The 24,899-nt window shown below is 35.1% G+C and overlaps 5 protein-coding genes across 5 annotated transcripts; 3 read left to right on the top strand and 2 right to left on the bottom strand.

Annotated features, from left to right (window-relative positions):
- The first annotated feature begins 1,073 nt into the window (after nt 1–1,073).
- Nucleotides 1,074–1,532, top strand: LOC118056305 (self-incompatibility protein S1-like). The gene has a single exon (XM_035068480.1). It carries the CDS (start codon nt 1,074–1,076, stop codon nt 1,530–1,532), a length of 459 nt encoding a protein of 152 aa, XP_034924371.1.
- Nucleotides 1,533–4,178: 2,646 nt separating this feature from the next.
- LOC118056348 (putative cysteine-rich receptor-like protein kinase 20) lies at nt 4,179–8,073 on the bottom strand. Its single transcript, XM_035068528.2, has 4 exons — nt 7,408–8,073; nt 6,474–6,734; nt 5,508–6,374; nt 4,179–5,049 (listed from the first exon to the last, which is right to left on the bottom strand). The coding sequence occupies exons 1-4, from the start codon at nt 7,829–7,831 to the stop codon at nt 4,568–4,570; spliced, it is 2,034 nt and encodes a 677-aa protein (XP_034924419.1). The 5' UTR covers nt 7,832–8,073; the 3' UTR covers nt 4,179–4,567.
- A 7,559-nt stretch (nt 8,074–15,632) lies between these two features.
- Nucleotides 15,633–17,650, top strand: LOC118056347 (small ribosomal subunit protein uS15). The gene is made up of 5 exons (XM_035068527.2): nt 15,633–15,789; nt 15,882–15,954; nt 16,354–16,492; nt 16,884–17,070; nt 17,375–17,650. The coding sequence occupies exons 1-5, from the start codon at nt 15,767–15,769 to the stop codon at nt 17,406–17,408; spliced, it is 456 nt and encodes a 151-aa protein (XP_034924418.1). The 5' UTR covers nt 15,633–15,766; the 3' UTR covers nt 17,409–17,650.
- Nucleotides 17,651–18,377: 727 nt separating this feature from the next.
- On the top strand, nt 18,378–20,832 carry LOC118056346 (chloride conductance regulatory protein ICln). Its single transcript, XM_035068526.2, has 7 exons — nt 18,378–18,616; nt 18,738–18,861; nt 19,510–19,624; nt 19,765–19,824; nt 19,955–20,011; nt 20,107–20,201; nt 20,538–20,832. The coding sequence occupies exons 1-7, from the start codon at nt 18,450–18,452 to the stop codon at nt 20,613–20,615; spliced, it is 696 nt and encodes a 231-aa protein (XP_034924417.1). The 5' UTR covers nt 18,378–18,449; the 3' UTR covers nt 20,616–20,832.
- A 1,154-nt stretch (nt 20,833–21,986) lies between these two features.
- LOC118056345 (small ribosomal subunit protein uS10z/uS10x) lies at nt 21,987–24,074 on the bottom strand. The gene is made up of 4 exons (XM_035068525.2): nt 23,965–24,074; nt 23,371–23,500; nt 23,146–23,259; nt 21,987–22,363 (listed from the first exon to the last, which is right to left on the bottom strand). Exons 2-4 carry the CDS (start codon nt 23,486–23,488, stop codon nt 22,224–22,226), a joined length of 372 nt encoding a protein of 123 aa, XP_034924416.1. The 5' UTR covers nt 23,489–23,500; nt 23,965–24,074; the 3' UTR covers nt 21,987–22,223.
- Between the last annotated feature and the right edge of the window lie 825 nt (nt 24,075–24,899).

The following is a 24,899-nucleotide window of genomic DNA, read 5'->3' as shown; positions in this document are numbered from 1 at the left end:
AGGACTAAATTGAAAGTTTGAAATTATCTTATCTATACAGTAATTCTGTCCATAATTCATATGTTATTCTGTTCAGAATCTCGGAATATGCTCCAGGGACCAATTTGTAATTTTCCAAAGTTCGGGGACTAAACTGTAATTTTCGGAAATTGAGGGACCAAATTGAATTTTCGTCATCTTCAACCTCAAACCCAGAATTTCAACAGATCAACTACTGTTATCCCCTGATTTCTAACACAAATTCACAATTCAAACAAAACCATAACTCAAAATCATCACAATCTTCCATAATCAATTAAATCATCAATTAAACACAACAATCAACCCCTAACCTTCAATTTAATTCATCAATTAAACCCAAAACACAAATTCTCAAAACCCTAACATTCATCAAAACTGAAATTAAAGTTGAATTAACATATTATACATATTAAACAACCTAAATCTTACCTTTTTCACTTATTTCCTCCAAATCTCTTCCTTTTTCCCTTATTTCCCCTTCTTTTCTCTTCTTCTTCTTTCTCCCTTCTCTCTCACGTTTCTGAATATTTCAGATCACACTTTCCCTTTTTTTTTTTTTTTTTTTTTACTTCCTATTTATATTTATCAATTATTGGTCAATTACCACACTACCCTTCAATCATTTATACCCTCTCTTTAAGCCTCCAAGGGCTTTGTTGTAATATCCTATCTTATAAATTTCAAAACATTACAATTAAAATTGTCAATTAACTAAAATATTTTGATGTATAATCCTCCAATTTAGGATTCATGAATGAAATATCACTTTCATTTACTATTAATAAGAATTAGCTGTGCAAATGTAATTAACAGGTAATGCAGCTAATAGAGTGATAGAAGTTGCTATTAATATCTGCTATTTTTAGCAGCAAGTCAAGTCTTACACATTCAATACTTAGCTGTGTCCTTTGAAGGATGAGAAATTCTGACAACATCTGAGATGGAATTTGTTCTTGAGTTTGTTAGGTGCCCACTAACTTATATATATGGATCCCAGGTGATCAACATTGATATCATTTGTAAATCCCACGTTCAAAATCATTAAAATGATAATGGAAGAAAGAATGCTTACTCCTCGCCTGTTTCTTGTTTACATGATCATCTTCTCTTCGGCTACAGTCTCACCGGCTTCGGCGTTCATGTCATGGTTCAGGAAACGTCCCCTGCAGAATGTGACAGTGATCAACGAGATAGAGAGCAGAGCAACCATGATAACTAATTGCAGGACAATATTCTTAGACTATAAGATAACAAATATCCCTTATGGGGAATCCTTTTCCTTTTCTTTTGTTCCTGATGTGTGGGGGACAACAGCATATTGGTGCAAATTTACTTGGAATGATACAATGTCAAGAAAAGAAGTTTCAGCCGTCCTCTTGGTTTTTGATGCGTTGAAAGATGATGAAAAACATTGTGCTCCAGAATGTCAATGGAGGATCTCATCAACGGGCTATAGATTCTGGGATGGATTCCGAAGTTGGGGGACCTTCTCTGTCAGAAGGTTGAAGTAAACATGATCTAATATCAAGGCATGCATGCATGATGATGATGATGTATACATACATGCATGCATGCATATATATAGAGAGAGACATTTATTCTTTTTTTGGCATGAATCATGAATGTAAGGATATATGATAGTTCATTTCAGGACAAGGTGTGGTGTGCAATAATTGGAGGATTGGCTGTGCCCACTTCTTTGTAAGCTCTAGCATGTGTTCAAATTCCTAAGATGTCTAGCAAGATTTCACTCATATTGGATCTTCTTAACATTGGCAACTTAATTATTTCACATGCACATGTATTTGTATTGTTTGAAGAATCGTCTGGATGCACGGACGGTCAGGAAATAGAAAGGTACACAGATCACCATGGCTTTGTCTAAACATTCAGATAAGCAGTCATGGCTGCCTAAACTGTAGACGATTAGTAATGGCAGTCCCTTATCCGGTATCAGTAAGCATGGTGGGAGAGAAAATGTGAGATCTGAAGGAATGTTTTGAATCCTAACAGGTTATTTCATGAAGCAGTTTATAATAATACCAGATGTGTAATCATGATTAGCACCAAGAAATTGCAATTAAAAACCGATGCAGTTCTAGTTTAGATTCATCAAGCTGATTTGGACCCTAAAAGATGTCGTCAAGAGACACGAGACCAACGCTCTTGTGAAACCTCGCATGTTGCATTAATTAGAAGCAGATGAATGCGATTACAAGTACGGAAAAGCAATATCCAACACCATAAACATACCTGCACATTGTAAGAACTCTGGTGGATAATGCTGTTTTTAACTTTGCCTTTCAATCATTATTACAACAGCTGCATTTCCAGATAGCCAAAACATCATCACAGACACCCATAGTAAAGATAGTTCTCCACACCACCATTCTTTAGTATCTCACTCCATCTCAAGAAGGAAACAAAAATCCTTTAGTGTTCTCTCGCTCCATCTCAATATGGAAACAAAGATGGCACAAGAAGTTTTTGAAAGATGTTTGATTTTATTTTATTTGTTTGTATTTATTTTATGTTCAGCATATCATGTATCATTAATTCCTCTTCAAGGTATTCCTATAAACTAATCATATCATATATAATTCATCTTCAAGCTTTTCTCGGAATTCTGAAGCATCCCAACTCCCCTGTCCAAAGAAAACATCTTCACATCTTTTATCAAACTCAAGCAAGTAAAATTGAGTCCATGTAACAACAGAAACAGCAAATCCGAGGCCTTTCAGGTTCCTTTCTCTGCTACTTGCAAAGGTCAACAACATTAGGAGTCTCAACTCCAGTTGGTGTGCTTGAAAGGCTATCAACGGATTGAGCATCATCCTCCAACTCCTCTTCATCAAGATGTTCTTCCTCTTCCTCTTCCTCTTCCTCTTCTTCCTCCTCCATATTACTCCATGTTCCATGACGGAGGTATCTAGTAGCAGGACTATTCTTGTGGATGCTGCCAGCTGGTGAGATGTGATCAGTTGTAATACTGTCCCCGAAGTTGAGTGAGCAATAAGCATCATTCACGCCATGTGGTCCTGGCGGAGACATCGTCATGCTTTTGAAATATGGTGGCTCATGTATGCATGTTGATTTGGAATCCCAAGCATATAGAGTGCCTGAAGGAACAGATAATTGATTCCACTTGGGATTTCCCTTGGTGATTGCCTGATATGAACCCTTGAACATATCAGGCAGCTCACTTGAATGAACAACTTGAGCAACTTCATCATTGGACGGCCAAATATTCCTGAAAAATTATCTTCTTTCCATCTTCGGTTTTGGGTCCAGCACTTTGCAATTGCTGTACTGCCAATATAGGAAGCCCAGCTCGAAATAGACCAGATGCGCTGCCTTCACCTAGCAAGCCAACAAGTCCAAGGAATAAAGATGTCCCAAGACCAGCACCCCCATGTCCAAAGGCCCCAACCTTATCGGAACCAACACACCGTGTAACCCTAGATGAAGCAGTATCTGGATTTCCAGTGTTCGCAGCAGCGACGGGAGCAGGAGTTGATGAAGCAGGGCAAAACCACGAGCCATATGAATGGCGTGATCAGCTTGCAAACCATGCTATGAAGGGTCTGGTCCTTATCTACCGTCATTACCACTTCCCTCTATTCCTCTTCTTCCACACCTTTCTTCCCCTAACATTTCATGTTTCCGCCACACCACCAGCTATACTACCATTTGAGCACTAAGATTCCAGACATGATGTCACACCTCGTCTGAAGGTGTGTTATGTTAATATTTTGTGATTGTTTTTTATGTTTCCTTATAGATTTTTATTCTATTTTCTTCTCATCACCTGCCCGTGAGAAGAGAAAAGTCCAATAAATTTGTTAAACCCTTCACATCCTTACTTCAAATAACTTAAATATAAAATGATTGCATTAATTCTCATTATTTTAAACATTTGTAGCTAGAAATAATTAATTAAAAAATGTTGAACTGAGGTAATTTTCCTAAGTTTTATAAAAAGAACGTTCTCTGATATGAGGATACCCTTTATTGTCGGGAAATAAAAGACCAACTTGTATTTGGTTTTATTTGGGGATCATGCAATTTTCGTATAGAAATCATCCCAAATTCACTAAAAATATTACTAATCCATTTCATTAACTGAACCCAACAGGCTACCACAGGCAAGTACCAGGTCCCACAAATCACATTTATCAATTCGCGAAGCAATATGAGGGCAGTGGCTCTTGAAAAAAAAAACGAACACTGATTGTATGAACCTTGGGGATGAGAATACATAGGATTTGCAGCTTTTTTTCCTGGGGCAAATCACCTCTTTCCTGCAGTATTTCAACAGCATGAGGTGATGACAAATGAAAATTGCCCACCGTATTCCATCTCCGGTCTACAAGAAACCGCCATCCATTGACATTTGCGACAAAGTTAGCTAGTCCTCAGCAAGAGGATATCGCAATATAACTAAGAACGAAAGTTCCGCGAGTAGTTAGCGCCACTGCCATTTCTCAGCTTGCAATGTCATATTTGAAAACTTCCCAGGCAACGGCTAAGAAAATACTCATGGAAACTAGAGACAGCTACTACAGTTACCTAGTTCATGAACAACTGCTTCCGTAGATGGTCTTTCAATGGGAGACTCGTGAGTGCAAAGCCAAGCAATTCTTGCAAGCTTAGCTGCTTCATATTCGAAGAATCTGCCATGGAGATTGGGGTCAATATAATCTTGGAATCTGCATGCATCTGCTCCAAGACGTACCAAGTTAGTCACTTTTCGCTTCCCTGAGAGAACTTGGAAAACTATCACTCCAAATGCGTACACGTCACTTTTGTCTGTGAACCGGCCTGTGGTGGTGTACTCAGGAGCTAGGTACCCCATGGCAGCACTGGTTTTGAGTGCTGAGAACACGATGTCATTCGTAAGAAGGTTTTGCAAGCCAGAATCTGCGAGCAACGGACTGCATCGCTGGTCAATTAGGACCTTTTCAGCGGTGATGTTTTGGTGGATCAGAGATGGTTTGTTGGCTTTGTACCCATGCAAATATGCTATACCTGCTCAGGAAATGAATAAAGCTCAGTAAAACTCGATCAAAAGAAATTTCTCACTGAAATCCAATACGATAAAAAGAATACAGCTCTATTCTCTTTGCTTTCTAGTCAGAATTTTCTGTTGTGTGACATGATAGCACGTCAAGCAGGACAATGAATCACTAGCTAAGCCTTTGGGTTAAGAATTCAGAGACCATTAATTGCAGATAACCTACTCCAATACTGACTCGTTTATTTTATTAAATGCACCAGCAATGAGCAGGGGGGGCAGGAAAGATTAGAAAACGAAGTGGAAATGAAAATCATAGGACATTTTTATTACCATTCCTCCGTGATAATTTCTGGTCTAGTACAGTTTATTTTAATAATCCTTTTCATGGTTTCACGCACATTTGAAACTCAAGACCTTCATAGAACGATCAGAAATCAAGAGTCACAAATAGCCACAAGGAAAAACTAACCTTTGGCGATACCCCTGACGATTGAAACTCTGGTGGACCATTCAAGCACGTGGCCATCCCCATCCTTCACATCAAGATACCTCAGCAGATTACCATTGGGAACAAAATCATAAATGAGAAAGCACTCCCCTCGGCCCCTTGAACAGCAGAATCCTCTCAAACTCACTAAATTCTCATGCCTCAGTGATGTCAAAGTATTCAACCCCTTCAAGAACTCAGTCTCCTCTGACTTGCAGCTGTTTTTACTAATGCTCTTGATAGCAACAACAGACCCATCTCTTAAAATTCCTCGGTATGTTGCAGAAAAGTTACTCTTACCCAACAAATTGACCTCCGAGAAGTACTGTGTGGCAGTCTCCACCTCTTCCAAGTTGAACCTGAAACTTTGGAAGACATCCTGGGCACTCCCACTTAAATTCCTGCCATCAGCTAAAGGGTCCCATCCATTAGGATACTCTAGACTGATTAGAGGAGAGCCTTTCTTCCTGTAAACTCCCTTTGCCTGGTCAGTACTTAGGCGGCTATCAGAAACTTCATATGAGCTAGCAAGCTTCTGTTTCCGGCGGCGATACTGGGTGAATGTCAGAATTCCTATGGCTGCCAGTAAAATCGTTATGACAACTGTAGCAACAGCAGCCGATGCATGATGGGACTTTGACGGGTTTGAACAGTGAGTTTGGTTGCAAAGCAACGGCAAACTTGCTGTTTCTGGGATCTCTCTTGGCAGGCCATTTACACCAGTTCCAAAGGGTTCGGGTCTGCTTGGATTAAGTTCTGAAGCATTGCAAGCATTCAGAGACACAAACCCAGCTCCACACAATCCCAAGTTGTTTTCATACAGGAATCCATCATTCAATCTCTTAAGAGCTGCATTAAACAGGTAAACACAACATCAAATCAGCAAATCAAAAAAGTCAATAACCAGAAAAGAACAAAAAAAGCACTGTGATTGATAAAGATTAATACCTAGAGGAACATTGCCAGAGAGTGTATTATTTCGGATGTCTAGAAATTCAAGCAGAGGAGCATCGGCTACTTTTATTGGAATTGAACCAAATAAGTGATTGTAGCTCAAATCTAGCCTCATTAACATCCCCAAACCCCCTAAACTCGCAGGGATTGCTCCAGTGAGATGATTTGACTGCAAAGTAAGAACACTAAGCTTCTCCAAAGACCCCATCTCAGTAGGTATACTTCCTGTGAACTGGTTATAACAAAGCTGCAAAACTACAAAGACAACACAAAGAATTGATAAGCGAAGACACAGTTGATAAGACAAAAGACTATTATCCAATATAAGACAACATAAGAATGATCTCCAAGTTTTGATATTTTGCTAGAAGAAAGATGTTAGTATAGTTGCAGAAGCCCACACAAAATCAAGCAATATGTTCAAGCTTTTCATGAATTCATATGAGTGAGCTTGCAGAGGCATAAGTGTAAAAGAGTTCCAAGCTTTTGGAGTCATAGGAAAAGGGAAATAAAAAAATGGAACTTTTCTAGTAAATAAGCTCTAAATCAGAAATTTGAACAAAAGAAAAATTGAATCTTAAGTTCACATGGTTTTGATTTCCAAGAAAAGGAGCCTTTCATAATTAGTTCAAGACAAGGATAGTTGTATGAGGAAAAATTGAGCGGCATTATTATCTATCTTTTATGTTTCTTGAAAAACCTTCAAAAACTTATAAACTGCATATATTCAGTTAAAGGGAAAGAAAATCTGTGTCATGGACAGAGACGAAAAGAATATTACAAAGAGATAATGACAGTTAGGAGCAGAACATAACAAATAACTTTCACTTTTTTTCAACCAAGAGAGTAACCAAGGAGGCTTTCTCAAAGAAATACTAGCTAAAAACATAGCAAAGCCCAAATATTTCCACAAAATAAACAAACTAACCTTGCAAATTGGCCATGTTTCCAATCTCAGGAGGTATCTCCCCAGACAGATTATTCACATTCAAGTACAAATCACTTAGCTCGGTCAAGTTAGCTATTTCTCTTGGTACATCTCCGTACAAGGAGTTAAAATGCAAATACAAACCAGTCAAGTGTTTTAACCCAGCAATAGCAGGAGACACCTTCCCGTAAAGCCCTTTTCCTTGCAATGAAATATTAGCTACTTGACCCTTCTCATTACAAGCAACACCTTCAAATGAACCATCACATGGGCTGCCATTAATGGTCCATGAAGTGAGGTACCTGTTTTCTGGGTCTAAAGCAGCTTTCATATCCATGAGTGCCCTGATCTCAGTATTTGCAAGAACCCAATTTGGCTTTGACAGTAAAAGAAAGAAACCTAAGAGAAAAACAGAAAAACCCATTTCTTGATTTTTCTAGCTCAAAATGTTTGAAGATGACCTTCTTTAACAGGGGTTTTGGACCTTTGGTCTGGTTTTGAGCCCCGTCTTTTTTTTGTTTCTTTACTTTGACAGTTTGTGTTTGTTTTTACATTGCAACAAGGCAAAAGTGACCGACTTCTCTCTCACACACGCTCTTTTGGCATTTGAGTTCGATATATTATCCTGTTTCAGTGTATTGGGCATGGCAAGGAAGAGACAAAGGTGGCAGGGATATCCAAGCTTATTTAATGGAAGAGTGTTGTACTGTATAGGAAAATTCAAAAAGAGATGAAAGTTTGTGATTTTGATTTCTGGCCGTTTGATTGCTTGACTTTTTTGAATGAGTATGGGATCTTATGGAGGCTCAGTTGCACTCTAGTTGTGATTGATCACAGTTGTGCTCATCATTCCTTTCTGCTAGTCAAGAAGATGTTGTCATGAGAGAGGGACACACTAGGCTTTTCGATGGTGGGACCGTGGGACCAGTAAAGAATTTAAAAAATTATTTTTGGGAAAGGAATTTTTTTTCATATTATTTTTTATGGTGTTAAAAATAAATTTTAAAAAATAAAAAATTAATTAATATTAATATTAAACATTAAAGTTTCCTGAAAAATTTAAACATTTTTACGAAACAGAAAATCAAAAGATTTATAATAAAGTCTCATCTTTAAACTCTTAAATCCCGTTAGATTTATTTTAAATTTTCATTTTACAACCTAAGATTAAAATTATTTTTTTATTTGATCAAAGAGAGATTTTATACATCAAGGTTGAAGAATTATTACAAATTTAACTCTAAATAATATAGCTTAACTGATTAAATTTTAAATTTGTTTTTTAAAAATCATAAATTTGAGTTTCATAAATTTCAGGACCACTAAAAGCTTATATGATTATTAACTTTAAGATCCGTGAAATTAGTCGAGGTGTGTGCAAACTGACTCGGACACCCACATTAATCAAGAAAAAAATCCTTACAAATTTCACTTGTAATAGTTCAATTTAAGATATAAATTGTAATGATCAATGAGTAAATATATATTGTAATCACCAAGCTAACTTTTAAATTAGAATACTTAGATGAGTGTTGATTAATTTTACAATCTCCTTGTTTATGTGATTGCACCATGCACCATGTAAAAAGAATAAAATATATGTTTATAATGTTATACATTGTGCAGTGCACTTCATTAATGATAAGATTTTGTATACTATTTGAAAACGCGATGCAAATTATGTTTTTTTAAAAAAATAAAATTTTATTTACTTTTTTATGTGTTTTGATGTGCTGATTTCAAAAATATTTTTGAAAAAAAACATCATTTTGATGCATTTTAATACAAAAAATACTTTAAAAAACAGACACATCATACTCCCAAACATGCATTTTAATGTTAAGAAACTATTTTTCTAATAGCAATTTTTTTCTTGAATTTAAAACGAGTAATGATTGAAGGAAGAAATACCTTTTTCTTTCCTGTTGCTATGATTATAAAACAGCCATGTGCATTTTCATTTCTTTTTATAATAGTGTTTGTAATTATAAAAAAAGTTATCTTTAAAAATATTTTTTATTCAAAAATATATCAAAATAATTTTTTTTATTTTTTAAATTTTATTTTTAATTTCAGCACATCAAAACAATTCAAAAATATAATAATAATAATAATTTAAAACAAAAACATTCAAAAATATTTTTTAACCCAAAAAACACAAACTAAAAAAAAAAAACATGATATGTGTTGTGATTACACGAAGCGGCACTTGACAATCAAATTGTAAAGTCCAAACAGTGATAGCATAATTATTGGAAGTGATTAACACGCATGAGGACGCAAATAATGGAAATGATTAGCATACATGTGAGAATGTTCCTAATCATGTTATCCTCCCCGTAAAAATAGTACCCACAGTTATTATTTGCTGGTTAGACAAAATTTAGAAATTATTTATTCTTGGTCTTAATTTTTTTTCACATTTAATTAATGGCATTCTCAAGCAAGCATTGACAAATTAATATTAAGTTTAACCTAATCAGAATTAATTCCAAAAAACTATAAATTATTAAATTTAATCATGAAAATTTATAGAATTTGATCTTGATCCAAGAAATGAATGGGTCTTTACTAAAATATATAGTGGTTATTTTTTAAAATATTTTTTATTTTAAAATAAATCATTATAATATTTTTTATTTTTAACATATTTAAAAAATAATTTAAAATAAAAAATAATAATTTTTTTTTGTCAAACAGTGTTTGATGCCGTTAACAACGCTACCTAAGAGTAATGGTTAGCACCAACCATGCCACGTGGTAATTTATGACTTGTCAGGTACAGAACTGTTGAGGCTCATGGCACAACCTGTTGTCTAGCAGCAGTCAACGTAGATCAGCTTCCAATGGCAAAGCAAGTTCAAATTCAAAAAAAATATAATCATGTGTACGCAACCCCAGAGTAGCCCCTAGCAGACCCTCAATCTAATAGGATTGAGATATAAGATGGAGATACAACCAATGGGAGCTCTAGGGTTTACGTTCTTTTCATGGACGGACCCTCATGCGATCACTAGAAATTCAAAACCCATGAATCCATGGTTCCTTTTGGGAGTACTTTATGATCTCTTTAATTGTGCGATGTCAGAGGCTGACAACTTTGTCTCAGTGCTAATCTTCCTTAGACTTAAGACCCTTCGTTCCGACAGGTCTTGATTTCTTGGGTTTTGAGTTGCTTTTGTTCATTTGTTTGTAGTAATTTTGATTTCTTTTTTTAGCAAATCTTATGTTTAGCATTTAGATTTTGCTGAGATAGCAGCTAATTGGAAGTGTTTCTTGCTATGTGAAATTGGAGAATAGTTAGTGACTGTGTAGCAAAATCTACATGAATTTCATGGAATTTTACATATATATGTCACAAGACTTGTAAACATGTAACATAGGTTCTACCCTCTTTAGTGCTTTTTTGGCATTGTGTTTCTAAAAATAACTTATTTTTATTTTTTTGTATTAAAAATAATTTTTATATATATTTTAAGATCGTTTTGATATATTGATATTAAAAATTATTTTTTAAAAATAACAAAATATCATTTTGATAAATTTATAAATAAAAAGTACTTTAAACTGCAACACTACCACAATCTGCTTTAGTGTGTTTGGTATTGCGGTAGCTGTTGTGGTTTGAAAAAAATTGTTTTATAAAAAGTACTTTTAGTTGAGATTGGTTTGAAAAAATAGGTGTTCGGTTAAAACTGTGGTTGAAATTGAGGTTGAATAAAAAGTAATTTAATATGTTTGGTTAAGAGTGTGTTTGTTTTTGCTTTTGTGGTTGAGGTTGTGGTTGGGTACAACCCATTTATGCACAAACCTCAACCACAAAAAACTATTTTTTCTTGTTTTTTCTTGATTTTTAATGGGTCCAACATCTAAACCTCAACCTCCACCTCAAACACAAACACACACTAAGAGTGCTTTTGAAATTGAGGTTATAAAATAATTTTAAAAATATATATTAATACTGATGGTTTTTAATTTAAATGTTATGGATTTAACTATTGCTATTACTTCATAAAATAAATAATAATTTATATAAAATTAGATAAAATATTATCATAAATAAAATTGATTTGATATTACAGTGCAAGTGAATTTAATTCACTCTACACTAGTTTTTCGAGAGAAAAAATTGTTTACATGACAATATGAGTAAATTTAATTCACTCTAAACTAGTTTTTTTTAAATATATATATATATATATATATACACAAAAAATAAACACACTTAAAAAAAAACATTGTTCACATGAACAGTGCAAGTGAATTGCACTGTTCACGTGAACAGTGCAAACAATGCAATTCATTTGCACTGTTCGTGTGAACAATGCAAGTGAATTGCACTGTGCACGTAAATTAAATTTCGAAAAGCAACCAGGAGCTGCTTCTCAAAATTCGCGTGCAGAACGCGAATTTGCATAGGCCCCACTGACATTTATTTGTGTTTTTGATATAACCAAACGTATTGTTTGTTATGGTTGCTTCAAACGCAGAAGCAACCACGCAAACTAACGGGCATCCAGTACTTGAAGTATTGACTTGTAACTGAGTTGATTTAAATCTTGAACTAATTTAGTTTTATAAAAAAAAAAATAGAGAGAGAAATTGATACGGGGTGATTAAATTAAAAATTAGATTAAATTGTAATTTAGTTGACCCAATTAAAATTTAATAAAAAAACTCGTTAACTAGTTTATTTTTCTAGACAATGCAGTTTTGATTAGAATTAATCTAACAAGTTGTCCTAGTTTAATAATGGAATTTGCCTTCTTGCCCTTACTAAAAAAAATAAAGAAAAAACAAGGATAAAGATTTATCCAAGATAAAAATCATAACATGTAGTAGTTGAAAATGTAAAGGTTTTTGGAGAACTTCAACCGGTGCTTTACTTGTATATATGGACATGGCTAGGAGCTCGAGCCTCTCAAAAGACAAAACCCTGTTGTGTTCCACTCCCCAAAGTTCTTATCTTGATCCTTTAAAAGGACCCAAGAAACTAGAAGCCTTCTTCCCCAGAGTTTTTTATTATTTTTAACATGCTTGAAGCAAAAGAAAACCATGAATTCATTTTTTATAACCCATGAAAGAAAATCTTCAGGGTTGCAGTGGAAGAACGAGAGAGCAGACGCCAAGATGGGTGGTCCTCATGCATGAGAACTTAAAGTGGTTCTCTTCACCAAGGCAAGATGGTGCTTTCCATGCAAGAACTAGATGCTTCAAGGAATAGATTCTGCCTGCCTAGTGAAGGGGTAAAGAAAGTCCACACCATCTATAAAAAAGCCATAAACAAACTCTGTGCTGCAAAAAACAAGGTGGAACAACAATGGAAAAGGAAGCATCCAGAGAAAATAACAAGACAGGGAGCAATAAAGAAAGCTTTTTCTGATGAAAGTTGGACCATTGCTCGAAAAGAAATCGAAACTAGGAGGACCACAGCACTCACGTTTAAGGCTGTGGGGCACCAGCTCAATGAACCATAGCATTTTACATGGTGGAACCTCTGGCACCAGTACTGAAAGGTTACAAACACACAGGCCACTGATCATGCAAAGGACTCGTCATGGTTTCCATATCTTGTTCGAGCTTGTGATCAATGGCCGAGTCCTGACCTAACAGCAAGTCCTCTTCTACATGACATTCTGTGACCAGGACCACATGAACCAGAGAGATTATAATGCAAGAAATGGGCCAGCTGAAATGTGAGTTTCAACACTTGTAGAAATGCAGTACCGTGCTTGGTTCGAAGTGTATAAATTGGAGAATATTTTGATGATGCCTGTCCTCTGCATCGTGTAATCTTACAAGGACATGGAAATGGACGTCTCTCCCTCCTCCGGTCCTCCCTCAGAGAGAGATAAATAGAGAATTGATTGATTCCTCTTACAAAGACAAACACTTTAGGATCGGTCTGTTCATGATGGAATATCTGGGGTTGCTCAGTCCATTAACTATCCATAATTAGTTGTAATCCACCGTTTAATTGTTTTTAACTTCGCCCCATGTTCTATTAACTAATCAAAATTCTTACATTCATCCATAAAAATATCCAAATCTCGTCTCTTCCACTGTTTTCTCGGGTCGTGGACCCTTCTTGACATAAATAATTCTTTCTAATAAAAAAATATTTTAAAAAAAATTAGAATTTGTTGTTTTTTTTAATGTAGGAGTAGATCTAAGTCCACTAGCTTAGACTCTGTCCATATTGGACCAGCAATGGTATTGGCTATTGTGCTGGGGGAGGGACAGGGGGGGCTGTGAGAATTCTTTTGCTAGAAACAAACTTATTCCTTGGTGTTATTCTTAAAGTGTTTTGGGAATTTGTTGCCTATCTTTTTACTTTTTGTAGATCTTTTCTCGTCTCTTTGCAGAAGCACAAGGCATCTCTTTTTTATATAATAAAAAAAAATGGCATTTTGTTCTTTTCAATCTATTCTTTTATGCATAGGCATGGCTCTTGACGTTTTTTATTATTCTTATGTTTTATGGTATCTACCAGCCTCCAAGTATGTTTTAATCTATTTTTCGATTATACATAGACTATTCATGGTTTACGAGATTTTACTTATTTAATGCGATGCATAAATTTCATTTTGTTTAGAGATGTTTGAAGTGCCTTTAGCTCAACTTTCTGGGTTCTTTCTTCTTCGATACAGCACTGGATCGCCATTGATTCTCTTTGCTGGACCTTACGAGGGAGGAATCAAAGTTATTTCTGCCATCTTTTCTAAAGCCTTGAACCCCATGAAATTGATTGCCACATTAATGGAGTAGAAAATAAATCAATCTGGATGGTTCATTCTATGTACCCTCAAGTTCTTCAAACTTGGAGCTTGGGCGCCCACCCCATCATGCGACCTGGGTTTGTTTTGTTTTTCTTCCATCTTTTATGAAAAGAGTTGGATAGAGGTAAGCTCATAGAGGTGAAGGATGCACGTCTGTGTGCTGGGAATAAGATTGCTTTGTTTTTCAAAAATTATTTAAAAAAAGAATTAAATTAATATTTTTTATTATTGTTTTTTTTTTTTTATGGTGATTTTAATTTGATGATGTTAAAAATCCCTCTATGCAGGCCTTCGAATTAATGGAGGCAGGTGCAATTGACATCCTTGGGGCTGAGTGATTGGCAAATGGCAGCCAAAATGGTGAGCGAGCAGTGATCGCCATCAAAGAAAAAGAAAAGGATGGGGGAAAGCAAAACTTGTCATTTGGGCTTTTTTGTGGTCTGAAGTTTTATAAGGCCAAGCCCATAACGTTTAGCCCAAATTCCAAAATATTTGACTACATGAAAGGGCTTGAGATTATCTAAGAGAAATAGGCTTTTGTTGATGAGTGGTTGTATCTTCGGAATCAAATTCACAAGGAATTTTAAATAATTAGCATTCATGCAAGTCTGAAGAAAAAGAAAATCTATTAAGCAACCCGATGATCTTATAAAATGAGATGTTTGGTAAATATTTCGATAAACTTCAGTTATTATCTTGGGATAAAAAAATAAATGCAGGAGAAGCAAATGAAACATGTACTTATTATTTAAAAATATAGAAATTTATGGACAGATTAATTTTATAGACAAATTTATTTTTATTTTTATTTTGTTAATAAAATAATTTTTGTTTCCATTATCCTAAAATAGTAATCAAACCCTAATTAGATTTTAAGGTAAATCCCACAAAAATAAAGGTAAAAATCTAAGTAAATTTAAATGATGTTGTTCTAGAAAAGTCTTCTTTTACTCTTGTTTTTACTATGAACCAAATATCATCTCGAATTATGTCTTGAATAAACAATCAAATATAAAACAATCCATTTATAAAAAAATATAAAACTTCAATTAATATTACAAAGAGGAGTAAATATATTTAGTATAGTATGACATCTTCACTTGTATTTAGGTGTGTTTTAAAAATATATTTACCTTAAAAAAAATATTAAATTGATATTTTTTTTAGTTTTTATTTTATAATATTAATGTGTTAAAGTTAAAAATTTAAAAATAAAAATAATTATTGAAAAATATTTTTTTTAAAAAAAAATCACTTGAATTGACCCACCTGGGTCAACCCGTACTTATAACTATTATTGACAATATTCTATTCTACTATGGTCACCATCAGATCCGAAAGCCATGGATCAAGACTTCTTAATTCACCTGAAGCCCAACCAAATAAAGGTCCACATAAAAAAGCAATGGCCCATACTTTCAATTTCAACCGAGATTTCTGTCAGGCCCATTATTGTTATCACTTATGTATAACGTGCAAACCCTAGAAATGGCGATAATAAGTAAGCTCTAGGGTTGCGGCTAGTCGCAGAGGAAGCGAATCACAAACACACACAGAGCGCCGGCTTCATCACCGTCACCATGGGTCGTATGCACAGTCACGGGTACTATCATTCACTCAAATCTCTCTCTTTCTCTCTTAATGAACTTTTCTTCTTGGTAAAAAAACTGAACTTTTATGCGGTTTGTTTTGCAGTAAGGGTATTTCAGCTTCAGCTTTGCCTTACAAGAGAACCCCACCAAGCTGGCTTAAGATTTCTGCTCAAGATGTGAGTTTTATAAACCCCTGTCTTTTTTCTCTGTTTTCTTACTGAATCAACCAGTGTTGGAGATTAAAAGGGTGTAAGCTTTATTTTCAAGTCACTGGATTTTTACCTGTTTTAATAACTTCATAGTTTCTTATGATTCCAAGCCTTATAGTTATATTTTTAGCTCATTTTAGACATGGGTTTTCAATCGTTAGCTCTTTTTTTCAGTTTTACATCGTTTTATAGTAGGAAAAATTATTAACTTTTGAAGCTAGAAAACGGTAATGATATTTTTTTAGTTCATTTCAGTGGTGGCTTTTTATCTAGTTTTGGCTATACACTGTAGTTAACTTTAAATCATAGGACATTCAAAGTGGATTGTGATGGAAGGGAGGACTTATTGAGCTGTTATGGTTCCAGGTTGAGGAGAACATCTGCAAATTTGCAAAGAAGGGTTTGACCCCATCTCAGATTGGTGTCATTCTTCGTGACTCGCACGGTATTGCTCAGGTCAGGAGTGTTACTGGAAACCAGATCTTGCGTATCCTTAAGGCTCATGGTACGTTTCTCTTTGTTTTTGTTGGGATTTTGTTGTTATGTTCATGTGGACAATTTTGCTGCTTTTTGAAGAGGGACAAAATCCATGTTTTGATTCTATTTGGTTGTTGGCAAATGGGATTAGTGGAATTGAGTGCCTTGTTTGTCAAAGGAAAGGAATTGAATTTTTTGTTCCGTGTCCATGCTTAAATGTTATTTCAATCATCCTTAAGCAAATGGATATAAATTGACTTTGGTTCAGCTTTTTAACTCCTGTATTTTAAGGAACTGATTGTATTTGATCTATTAATTTATGCTGATGATTTAAATCCTTATCAGAAAGTGAGTGCTGCTCTCATCGAGCCTCTATTTTATGGATGTTTTGAATGTTCTGCTGGTATTTGGCTGTTTAGGTCTTGCCCCTGAAATTCCTGAGGATCTGTACCACCTCATCAAGAAAGCTGTTGCCATCAGAAAGCATTTGGAAAGGAACAGGAAGGATAAGGATTCCAAATTCAGGTTGATCCTTGTCGAGAGCAGAATTCACAGGCTTGCTCGCTACTACAAGAAGACAAAGAAGCTTCCTCCTGTCTGGAAATAGTAAGCCTGCTTACTTTTCACTACTCAGTGTTTGTGCATGGTAGCCTGCAATTTTAGTTACCATCACCTGTAAACTTTCTGAGGCGTAGTTCTTCATCTGTGATCTCCGTTCCTTATAGTTCCAATAAGATTATGATCAAAGCACTCATATTTCAATTGAAATTTTGAATTAGTATCCTGCTCCTACTCGTTTTACCAACTTTAATCAAGATTTCAAGCTGTCTGCTGGTTTTTTTCTTGTCACAAATAATATCGTATGACTTCCACATAATATTCATATTATAACTCGCTTTCTGTCTTGCAGCGAGTCATCCACTGCCAGCACGCTGGTGGCATAGACATAGTTATGTATTTGGCACGGTTTGGTACATCCTGCATGGATGATGGTCTTCGCGTGTGGGACTCCGTCATAGTTTATAAGCATTATTATGATATCATGTTAGCTGGGACAAAAGATGGAGTGGATCCTAGAACATAAATTTTGCTTTAAATGTTTGTTTTGGCGTTTGAGATTCTGTACTCCGTGTATCCTTTAAGTATATTTTGTGTTCTGAGCTATTAAATTATCTTTTAAACATAATTGATTTGCCTCAAACTTGCCTATTCTGGAGACGGTGGTCGTCTCCCGAGTCTCATCTCGTGGAAACCTGTTACCAATTTTATAAGATAATGTACATCAGTACATGGCCCATGAAAGATGATCATTTCTTCAACTGGGTTTGAACTCGAATTTCGAAACAAAACGGGAATTAATGATCACAATTTGATCTACAAGGACACAGATTACCCTAGAGCATTTGTTGGAGATTACAAGGTTGCAGAGAAGCAGGACTGGACATGAAGCTCTATTTCTTCCTTTTGGTCAAAATCAAGATAGAGTTATTACATGAGTTTGGTCTTTGAATCCTGGCTCAAAATCAAAATATGTCCGACTTGCGTCAAATACAATATTAATTAAACCAGATTTGACATTAAACATGTAAAACTTGATTGAATCAAAATAAAGTTACAACATGAATTTACTCTTGAATCTTGGCTCAAATGAGGATTGAATTCCCTAGGGTTTTAGTAACTTGATTGTTTTGACAGGATAAATATATTTTTCTGGTAACTTGAAAGTTCATCCAATAATTTAATATATTTATAAATAAAAATAATTTATCCCAACCGGTCCTAGACTCAGCTGCCTCAGAGTGCGTCTTAAAAAAACCGGAATGGTAAAAGAAAAATAGAGCTTCTTCCTGGGCTTTAACCATTAAAGGTTCAATCACAAGCCCATTAATAATACAATATAACCAAAACCTTCATAAAACCCTAGATAAACCAGGTGAAACCTTTACAACTAAATTATCAAACCCAGACAAGAAAAACATAGAAAAATGGCACCAGGTCTAAGACAATTCACCGAGAGAAGAGGAGACGGTGCTGGAGAACCAGTTCTTGACAACGAAAATGGCGAGGAACTTATGTATGTGCAACCAGGAGTTTCCATTGTCATCGGCAACCGGTCCCCTGAATCTCAAGGCACTGTTTACATCTCCACAAAGTAAATAAATAATACCAACCCATTATTGTTTTTCCATTTTGTGCTCGGGAATTTTGCTTCTTTTTTGAGTTTATCATGTTTTTGTAGTAAAAATGGAAGTGCTGTGTTCTTTTTATTGCAGGAAAGTTGTGTGGTTAAGTGATGTGGATAGGACAAAAGGTTACGCAGTTGATTTCTTATCTCTTTCACTTCATGCTGTTTCAAGAGATCCTGAGGCTTACTCTTCTCCTTGTATCTATACTCAAGTAAGGTTTTTGTGCTTTCTTTTGGATTAGACTATGATGTTTTAAGGAGTGATTTTGGTCATAATTTTGGTACTGATGAAATAATTCTATGTTGGATTGAGTTTAAATGCTACTGAAATTAACAGTGAGTTTTTTTATTTTTGGGTTACGTGCTGTTGCAAGTTGTGTGTGTGTGTATTGTATACTGGTGTGTAAATATGGGGTGGTGGATTTGTATTGATCTTTTTGTATCATGTATATTGTATGCTAATATTTTAAATTAATATTTCTTTATCTTTGATAAATAGTGTAATGCTATAAGTTTGCTGGTGTTTTAATTCATCACTATTATGATACTTGAAGAGAAGTAATTTAGTTTTGAGGGAATCCAATGGTGGAAGGTAGCAAAGGCTAATGTTTGGTTCAGTATGAGAGGGGAATTTTTTCCTTTCTTTCTTGGGCTGTTGCTACTTAATTTTGGTTGTAGATATATTGTTAGAATACAATATGAGGCCATAAATTTGCATTTAACTTTGAATTAAGCATGTAACTGCCAGGCATTTTCAGCATTATAATTTTGTTTGCTTCCTTATGGTGGTGTCTCAAGTAGCTGGTTCTGGCGAGCTAATTAGTGCATGGTGGTTCTGATTATTGTTGTTTTGTTTGAAGATTGAGACTGGAGAGGATGGAAATGAGTCAGAAGACTCGGATTCAGAAAGTAGTGATGCTTTAGACTTGTCAAAAGTCACAGAAATGAGGCTTGTTCCTTCAGACCCTGGCCAATGTATTAATGCACTCCTTTTCTAATGGATTTATCATATTTAATATTCCTGTCATGTAACTGCTTTACTTATTCTTGCATCACGTTTGTTATAGATTTGATGATTGAAGATTAAATACTTCCTTTTCTTTTTTGGTTTTTAGTGGATACTTTGTTTCAGATATTATGTGATTGCGCTGAGCTAAATCCTGAACCAATCGAAGGTGGGAGCTGGCTCTATTGTTGCAATTGTTTTAAATGGATGATTTCTATCTTGATTTTTCGTTTCAGTACTTGCTATTATTCTCCACTGCATAGATACTGATTCATATGTGTTTGATGATGTATATTTAGATGATGAAGAACACAATTGGATCTTTAGTGCCAACCAACTGGCAGACGAAACTGCTGGTAAGGGATTAGAGCAGTAAGCATGGTACCTTCTGAAAAATAGTTTTGTTTCAAGCATACTGGCCCTATTTTTTGTATCTTATTTTTTTCTACAGAAGGGGAAGATTCTGAATGGAATTTCTCTCAAAATCCATCAAGTTCAATTGGTCATTCAAATGGGGATCATGACCTCGCTCGTACAGTGCTTGAGGTAGGCTGGTTAAAATGCACTTTAAGTACCATATTGATGTTTAATATATCTATAATATGGTACTTAAAGTGCATGCTAAAACAACAGGAGTTTGTTTTCTTTTCAACATTTGCTCTTTATATGGCAAATATTTGATGACACTATTTTTCAGTATGCTGCGTGTTATTGTGTACAGTATGAATGTTTAATATTTTGGGATGTTCTCGGTGACTGTGCTTGTGTTGAAAATGGGATATTTGGATTGTCTCTAGTTGTAGTTTGTGCTCCATATAACTCTCAATGGCTTCTTGTAAATCTCGATTATCTTATAGTGTTAATGCAATGATGTATGTGCAGCTCCAGATCAATGATAATCGGTTTGAAGATGCAGAGGAGATGGAACATGAAAATGACAGTGATGGTGACCATCACTGAGTTTCCCTTTGTGGAACATCCAGTGGTTGCATATTTATGCGCATTTTCCTCTTCCACACCCTGAAATTTGCTACATTTGTAAATTTGTTCTCTAAATATTCGATGATTGGATGGAGGGGGGGAGGATTGCTGTCCTTTTTTATGCAACTTACCTTCTAACATCGGGTGGTGTATTGTCAAGACTTTTAAAGCAGAATTACATGGGATTAATGTGTTAGTCAGCATTTATGTATTTTACAATCATTGGTGATTTCCTGTTGCGGCCTTGCTTGCAAAGGGAGATGCTAGTCATACCTATTCTCCAGGGGCATGTCTTTCTCATGTTTGTATCTAAGGGCTGATGTTAAGAGGTTATTGCAGTCAACCACCAGTAGCATGGTGTATCTCTTGTCTGTGTCCAAGGCAGAGAGGTTAGAGGTTATGGCAGTCCACCACCAGTGAAGAGGGTACTGACAACGGTTTTGTTTATTCCTCGGAACTCTCAGCAAGTGAAAGAGATGGAAAATGAGATTTCTAGTCGAGGGAACTAGTTTGGAGAAATCAACATCTCTTGGTACTATGGCTCAATTAAGATGACTAGCTGGTTTTTTAAAGTTTTCAATTTGCTAATGGAACTAGCAACCATGATTGGAAAGAGGAGTGGTCCGAAACTTCTTGGTCTCCACCAGCTTCAATACCTTTAGCAGTTTCATCTTCCTTGTATTGGACAGGAATGATTTTTCAAATTAAAAATAATTTTATTTTATTTTTTTAAAAATTATTTTTAATATCAATTTATATCAAAACAATAGAAAAATATAGAGAAAAAAACGATGTTTGTAAACTTCCAAACAGCTCTGAATCTGTGTTGCCATACCATTAGACAACATCAGATGATATGGATTACCATCCACTGGCAACCATAAACATGGCCGTTCCCAGACAACAAATTAGTCATGAACCCATCAGCAAGATACCATTGTTCATAGCAAAGTTTGATGTCGTAGCATTGGGGCACAGCTGATCTTACATCAGCCTGCTGAATAAGGAGAGCATCATTTTATTTCATAAGACAAATCAAAGAATGGGGCAGACAACCCAAGGGCAAAAGTGTTGACTGGCTGACGCCTAACAACATGATTAGCCACTTCAGATCTAACAACCTCATTGCCATGGTTATCAGTACCAACACTCAATTCGAACTCAGGAAGTTACAGATTAAACATCTGAGTAGAGGATACCTCTGCGACAATACTTGTAGTATAAAACCATGTGCGTGCTTCTCCTACGAAGTTTAATTTCGTTCTTTTCAACGCAAGTTGCCAAATTTATTCCACTCAAAAAACGAAACAAATTCAAAATAAAATAACTTTGGAATCTTGCAAGAGACAATACCTGAGAACACTTGGAAATCACATTTCACAATGAAATAAGAAGGAAACAAAATTCAATCTCCATTACCGAATCTTTAACATGGTATGGAAAAAGCAAATACTACATTAACCATACAGGTATTCTTTTCAGTCACAAAGGCTGATAAACTGTCTTCCAATCAAAAAGATCTGAGGGAGCAAAGTGTTCTGGTAAACTAAACAAAACAACAGCCCCGAAGAAGTAAGCAGCATCTCTCTAATCAGCAATGGTAACTTCAACCTCAACACCAGGTTCAATTGTGATAGAGGTGATCTGCTTGACAACATCAGCAGAACTGAAGAGATCAATTACACGCTTGTGGACACGAAGCTCAAATCTGTCCCATGTATTGGTTCCTGCAAGAAGATCAGAAAAATTATATACAAGTAATTTCTTTTAGCTGAACAGGTATTATGGTAGTAAAAAGGAAGATCAATGACCTAAAAGAAATGACATATAAACCCAATAAAAAAATGTAACAAATTTCAAATTTTAATGGCGTCAAAAAAGACAAAAAGCTCATATGTTTAAGTGAGGGAGATTCATTTCTATCACATGAACCATGAAAATCATTCTGAAGCAAATATTAATTGGAAACTCCTGTGCAAACATTTCAAAACTAAGCAGCATGGTATAACCCATCCCTCAGACTAGAGCACCTAGAAAATTAAATTGGCAACATTTTAATCACTAGGCCCCTTTTCCCATGCATTAACCAGTTATACTACTGGATACGACTGCACAGAGAACACAAGATTGCGATTGATCACTTCATTGATCCTGGAGGGTAACAAATAACAGAGCTTATCTATAAAGAACAGTGATGTTTCTGCCACTTCTCTATTTTACCCTCAAACCATTCTTATCAAATGAAAGAAAATAATTGTTCAAACATTAAAAAAAGAAAAAGAAAATATGCCGATAACAAACACTTGGAACTCATAAAGTGAGGGATGCATGATTGAAGAAAGCATGAACCAAAATCAATAAATAAGAATATTATGTCATGGGAAAAAAGTGAATTTCTAAAATGTGAAGGTTGCATAACTGTGTAAATAGCACATAAAAGAAAAGCAACAAAATGCCACACTACATATTAATCGAACCATGATTAGTCAAAGCAGTTTGAGATAAATACCTTCACCACAAGGGGATTTCCTAGTGGTAATGTTAAGAACTTTGGTAGGGATTCTCACCGGTCCCTTGACCCTCAGTCTCTTATCCTTGGCACCACGAACCAAGTCAGTGCAAACTATCAGTAACACAAGCAAAAAAAAATCAGAACAAAAGGATACAACTAAAAGAAACGACATGGGTCTCATCAATAACCGTCAGATTGTAAAATAGGATTTCAAGAAGAGACCTTTCTCAAGGTTTTTGACATTCTTGGAGGAAAGAGTGATCCTGATCTTGTGAATCTGCTCCTGGGCCTCCTCCAAACCTGGCTTTTGCGCCTTCATAGCTCCATAAGCTGCTGCCATTTTCTCCGTTCGCTTTTTTATCACAAAAACAAAACAAACCATAAACACAACCATTCAATAACACACATCTTAAATTCATATTCATTGAAAATATACCAAAAACAGTAACGCTTTCAGTTTTATACCATTTATCTATCTATTTACACAAAAAATGATTCGATTTTCACACATGAACTGTCAAATTTTGAACTTATCAGGCATAAAGCAAAAATGGGTTTCTAGTTCTCGAGCTCTTAGTCTTTAAAACAGGAAGTGATTCATTTTTTTCTTATAAACTAGCAGATTTTGGAGTTAAAACACATAAATAAACAAAAGGGTTTTAGCTGAAATCAACTATCCATGCATTAAAAATGAAAAACATAAACTAATCAAAGTGATTATTAGTCTCAAAGTCATAGATCTACGTTAGACTTAAAAACTATTTTACTTCGAAGTAAACATCAAGACAGCAGAGCTACAGAGGTGGAGAAAGAGACCTGAGGAAGAGTGAGAAAGGTGGAGATGCTGGGGCAGCGACGGCTTCCTCTGTTTAGAGCGATTGATAAATGTAAGTGATGACGAAAATTTAGGGTTGTTATATATATATGTAGCTGTGTTCAACTAGGGTTAGGATTTTTGTTCTTAATTCTGGTAGTGGGTTGGGCCAGTCAGCAGCCTAAGACCATTCCTCCAGGCAGCAAATTGAACCCATTTTTATTGGCCCATCAGAAAATTGAGCCCGTGTGTTTTAGGGTTTTTTTTTCCCTTTAAATTTGGATTCATTCATACTTGAGAAATAATAAATAAATAAAAAAACTAATTGCATCAATCAATTTTCCTAATTTCATTTTGTCATTAGACATTCTCAGTCGCTGGTGGCCCGATGACTGACAATACAGGAAAGGGGAAGAAATTAGATTCACGAAATTTTAGCATGTCATGAGAACTCCATGGTTGATAAATAAAATACTCACGTAATTGATAGAAAACAGAACAATAGCATGAAGGGGGGAGAAAATAGATCCACACAAATTTTCAGCCTTTTGTATATTTATTGTCACGTAGAAATTAATTTTACCATTACTAAGATCATCAAAGAAAAAAAAAACGAGAAAGGGTATCGTTCAATTTATTCATTCTGTAAGATATCAGAGAAAATTAACAGCAGTGCTAGAAATGCATACTGATGATGCATTCAAGAGTTATGGTGCTGATATGAAAGAGCGGGTGAGATGAAGAATTGAATGTCAAATATCTTGTTTTGTCTAATTTTAAATATTCTAATAATAGTTCTCCAATGATACTCAATATATTTGCCTGTTTAAAAATATAATTATGATTGTAATTATAATTATTTTTTAAAATATTTTTTGTATTGAAATTCATCAAAATAATATTTTTTTTTATTTTGTAAAACATATTTTTAAAATCA

This window comes from Populus alba, chromosome 15 (assembly GCF_005239225.2).
Source record: "Populus alba chromosome 15, ASM523922v2, whole genome shotgun sequence".
NCBI classification, from domain to species: domain Eukaryota; kingdom Viridiplantae; phylum Streptophyta; class Magnoliopsida; order Malpighiales; family Salicaceae; genus Populus; species Populus alba.
The sequence above is the reverse complement of the archived record's forward strand: the minus strand, read 5'-3'. Positions and strand labels throughout refer to the sequence as shown.

Bases quoted from the DNA above. Each gene is read 5' to 3' on its own strand.
- LOC118056305 (XM_035068480.1), top strand. From the start codon at position 1,074: ATGGAAGAAAGAATGCTTACTCCTCGCCTGTTTCTTGTTTACATGATC.
- LOC118056348 (XM_035068528.2), bottom strand. From the start codon at position 7,831: ATGGGTTTTTCTGTTTTTCTCTTAGGTTTCTTTCTTTTACTGTCAAAG. The intron at 6,375-6,473 runs GTATTAATCTTT...TGTTTAATGCAG, and splicing joins CTCTGGCAATGTTCCTCTAG to CTCTTAAGAGATTGAATGAT. The intron at 5,050-5,507 runs GTTAGTTTTTCC...TTTCCTGAGCAG, and splicing joins CGTCAGGGGTATCGCCAAAG to GTATAGCATATTTGCATGGG.
- LOC118056347 (XM_035068527.2), top strand. From the start codon at position 15,767: ATGGGTCGTATGCACAGTCACGG. The intron at 15,955-16,353 runs GTGAGTTTTATA...TTATGGTTCCAG, and splicing joins TTAAGATTTCTGCTCAAGAT to GTTGAGGAGAACATCTGCAA. The intron at 17,071-17,374 runs GTAAGCCTGCTT...TCTGTCTTGCAG, and splicing joins CTTCCTCCTGTCTGGAAATA to CGAGTCATCCACTGCCAGCA.
- LOC118056346 (XM_035068526.2), top strand. From the start codon at position 18,450: ATGGCACCAGGTCTAAGACAATTCACCGAGAGAAGAGGAGACGGTGCT. The intron at 18,617-18,737 runs GTAAATAAATAA...TTTTTATTGCAG, and splicing joins ACTGTTTACATCTCCACAAA to GAAAGTTGTGTGGTTAAGTG. The intron at 19,825-19,954 runs GTGGGAGCTGGC...ATGTATATTTAG, and splicing joins AAATCCTGAACCAATCGAAG to ATGATGAAGAACACAATTGG.
- LOC118056345 (XM_035068525.2), bottom strand. From the start codon at position 23,488: ATGGCAGCAGCTTATGGAGCTATGAAGGCGCAAAAGCCAGGTTTGGAG. The intron at 23,260-23,370 runs GTCTCTTCTTGA...TGTTACTGATAG, and splicing joins TGTCAAAAACCTTGAGAAAG to TTTGCACTGACTTGGTTCGT. The intron at 22,364-23,145 runs GTATTTATCTCA...ATCTTCTTGCAG, and splicing joins GAAATCCCCTTGTGGTGAAG to GAACCAATACATGGGACAGA.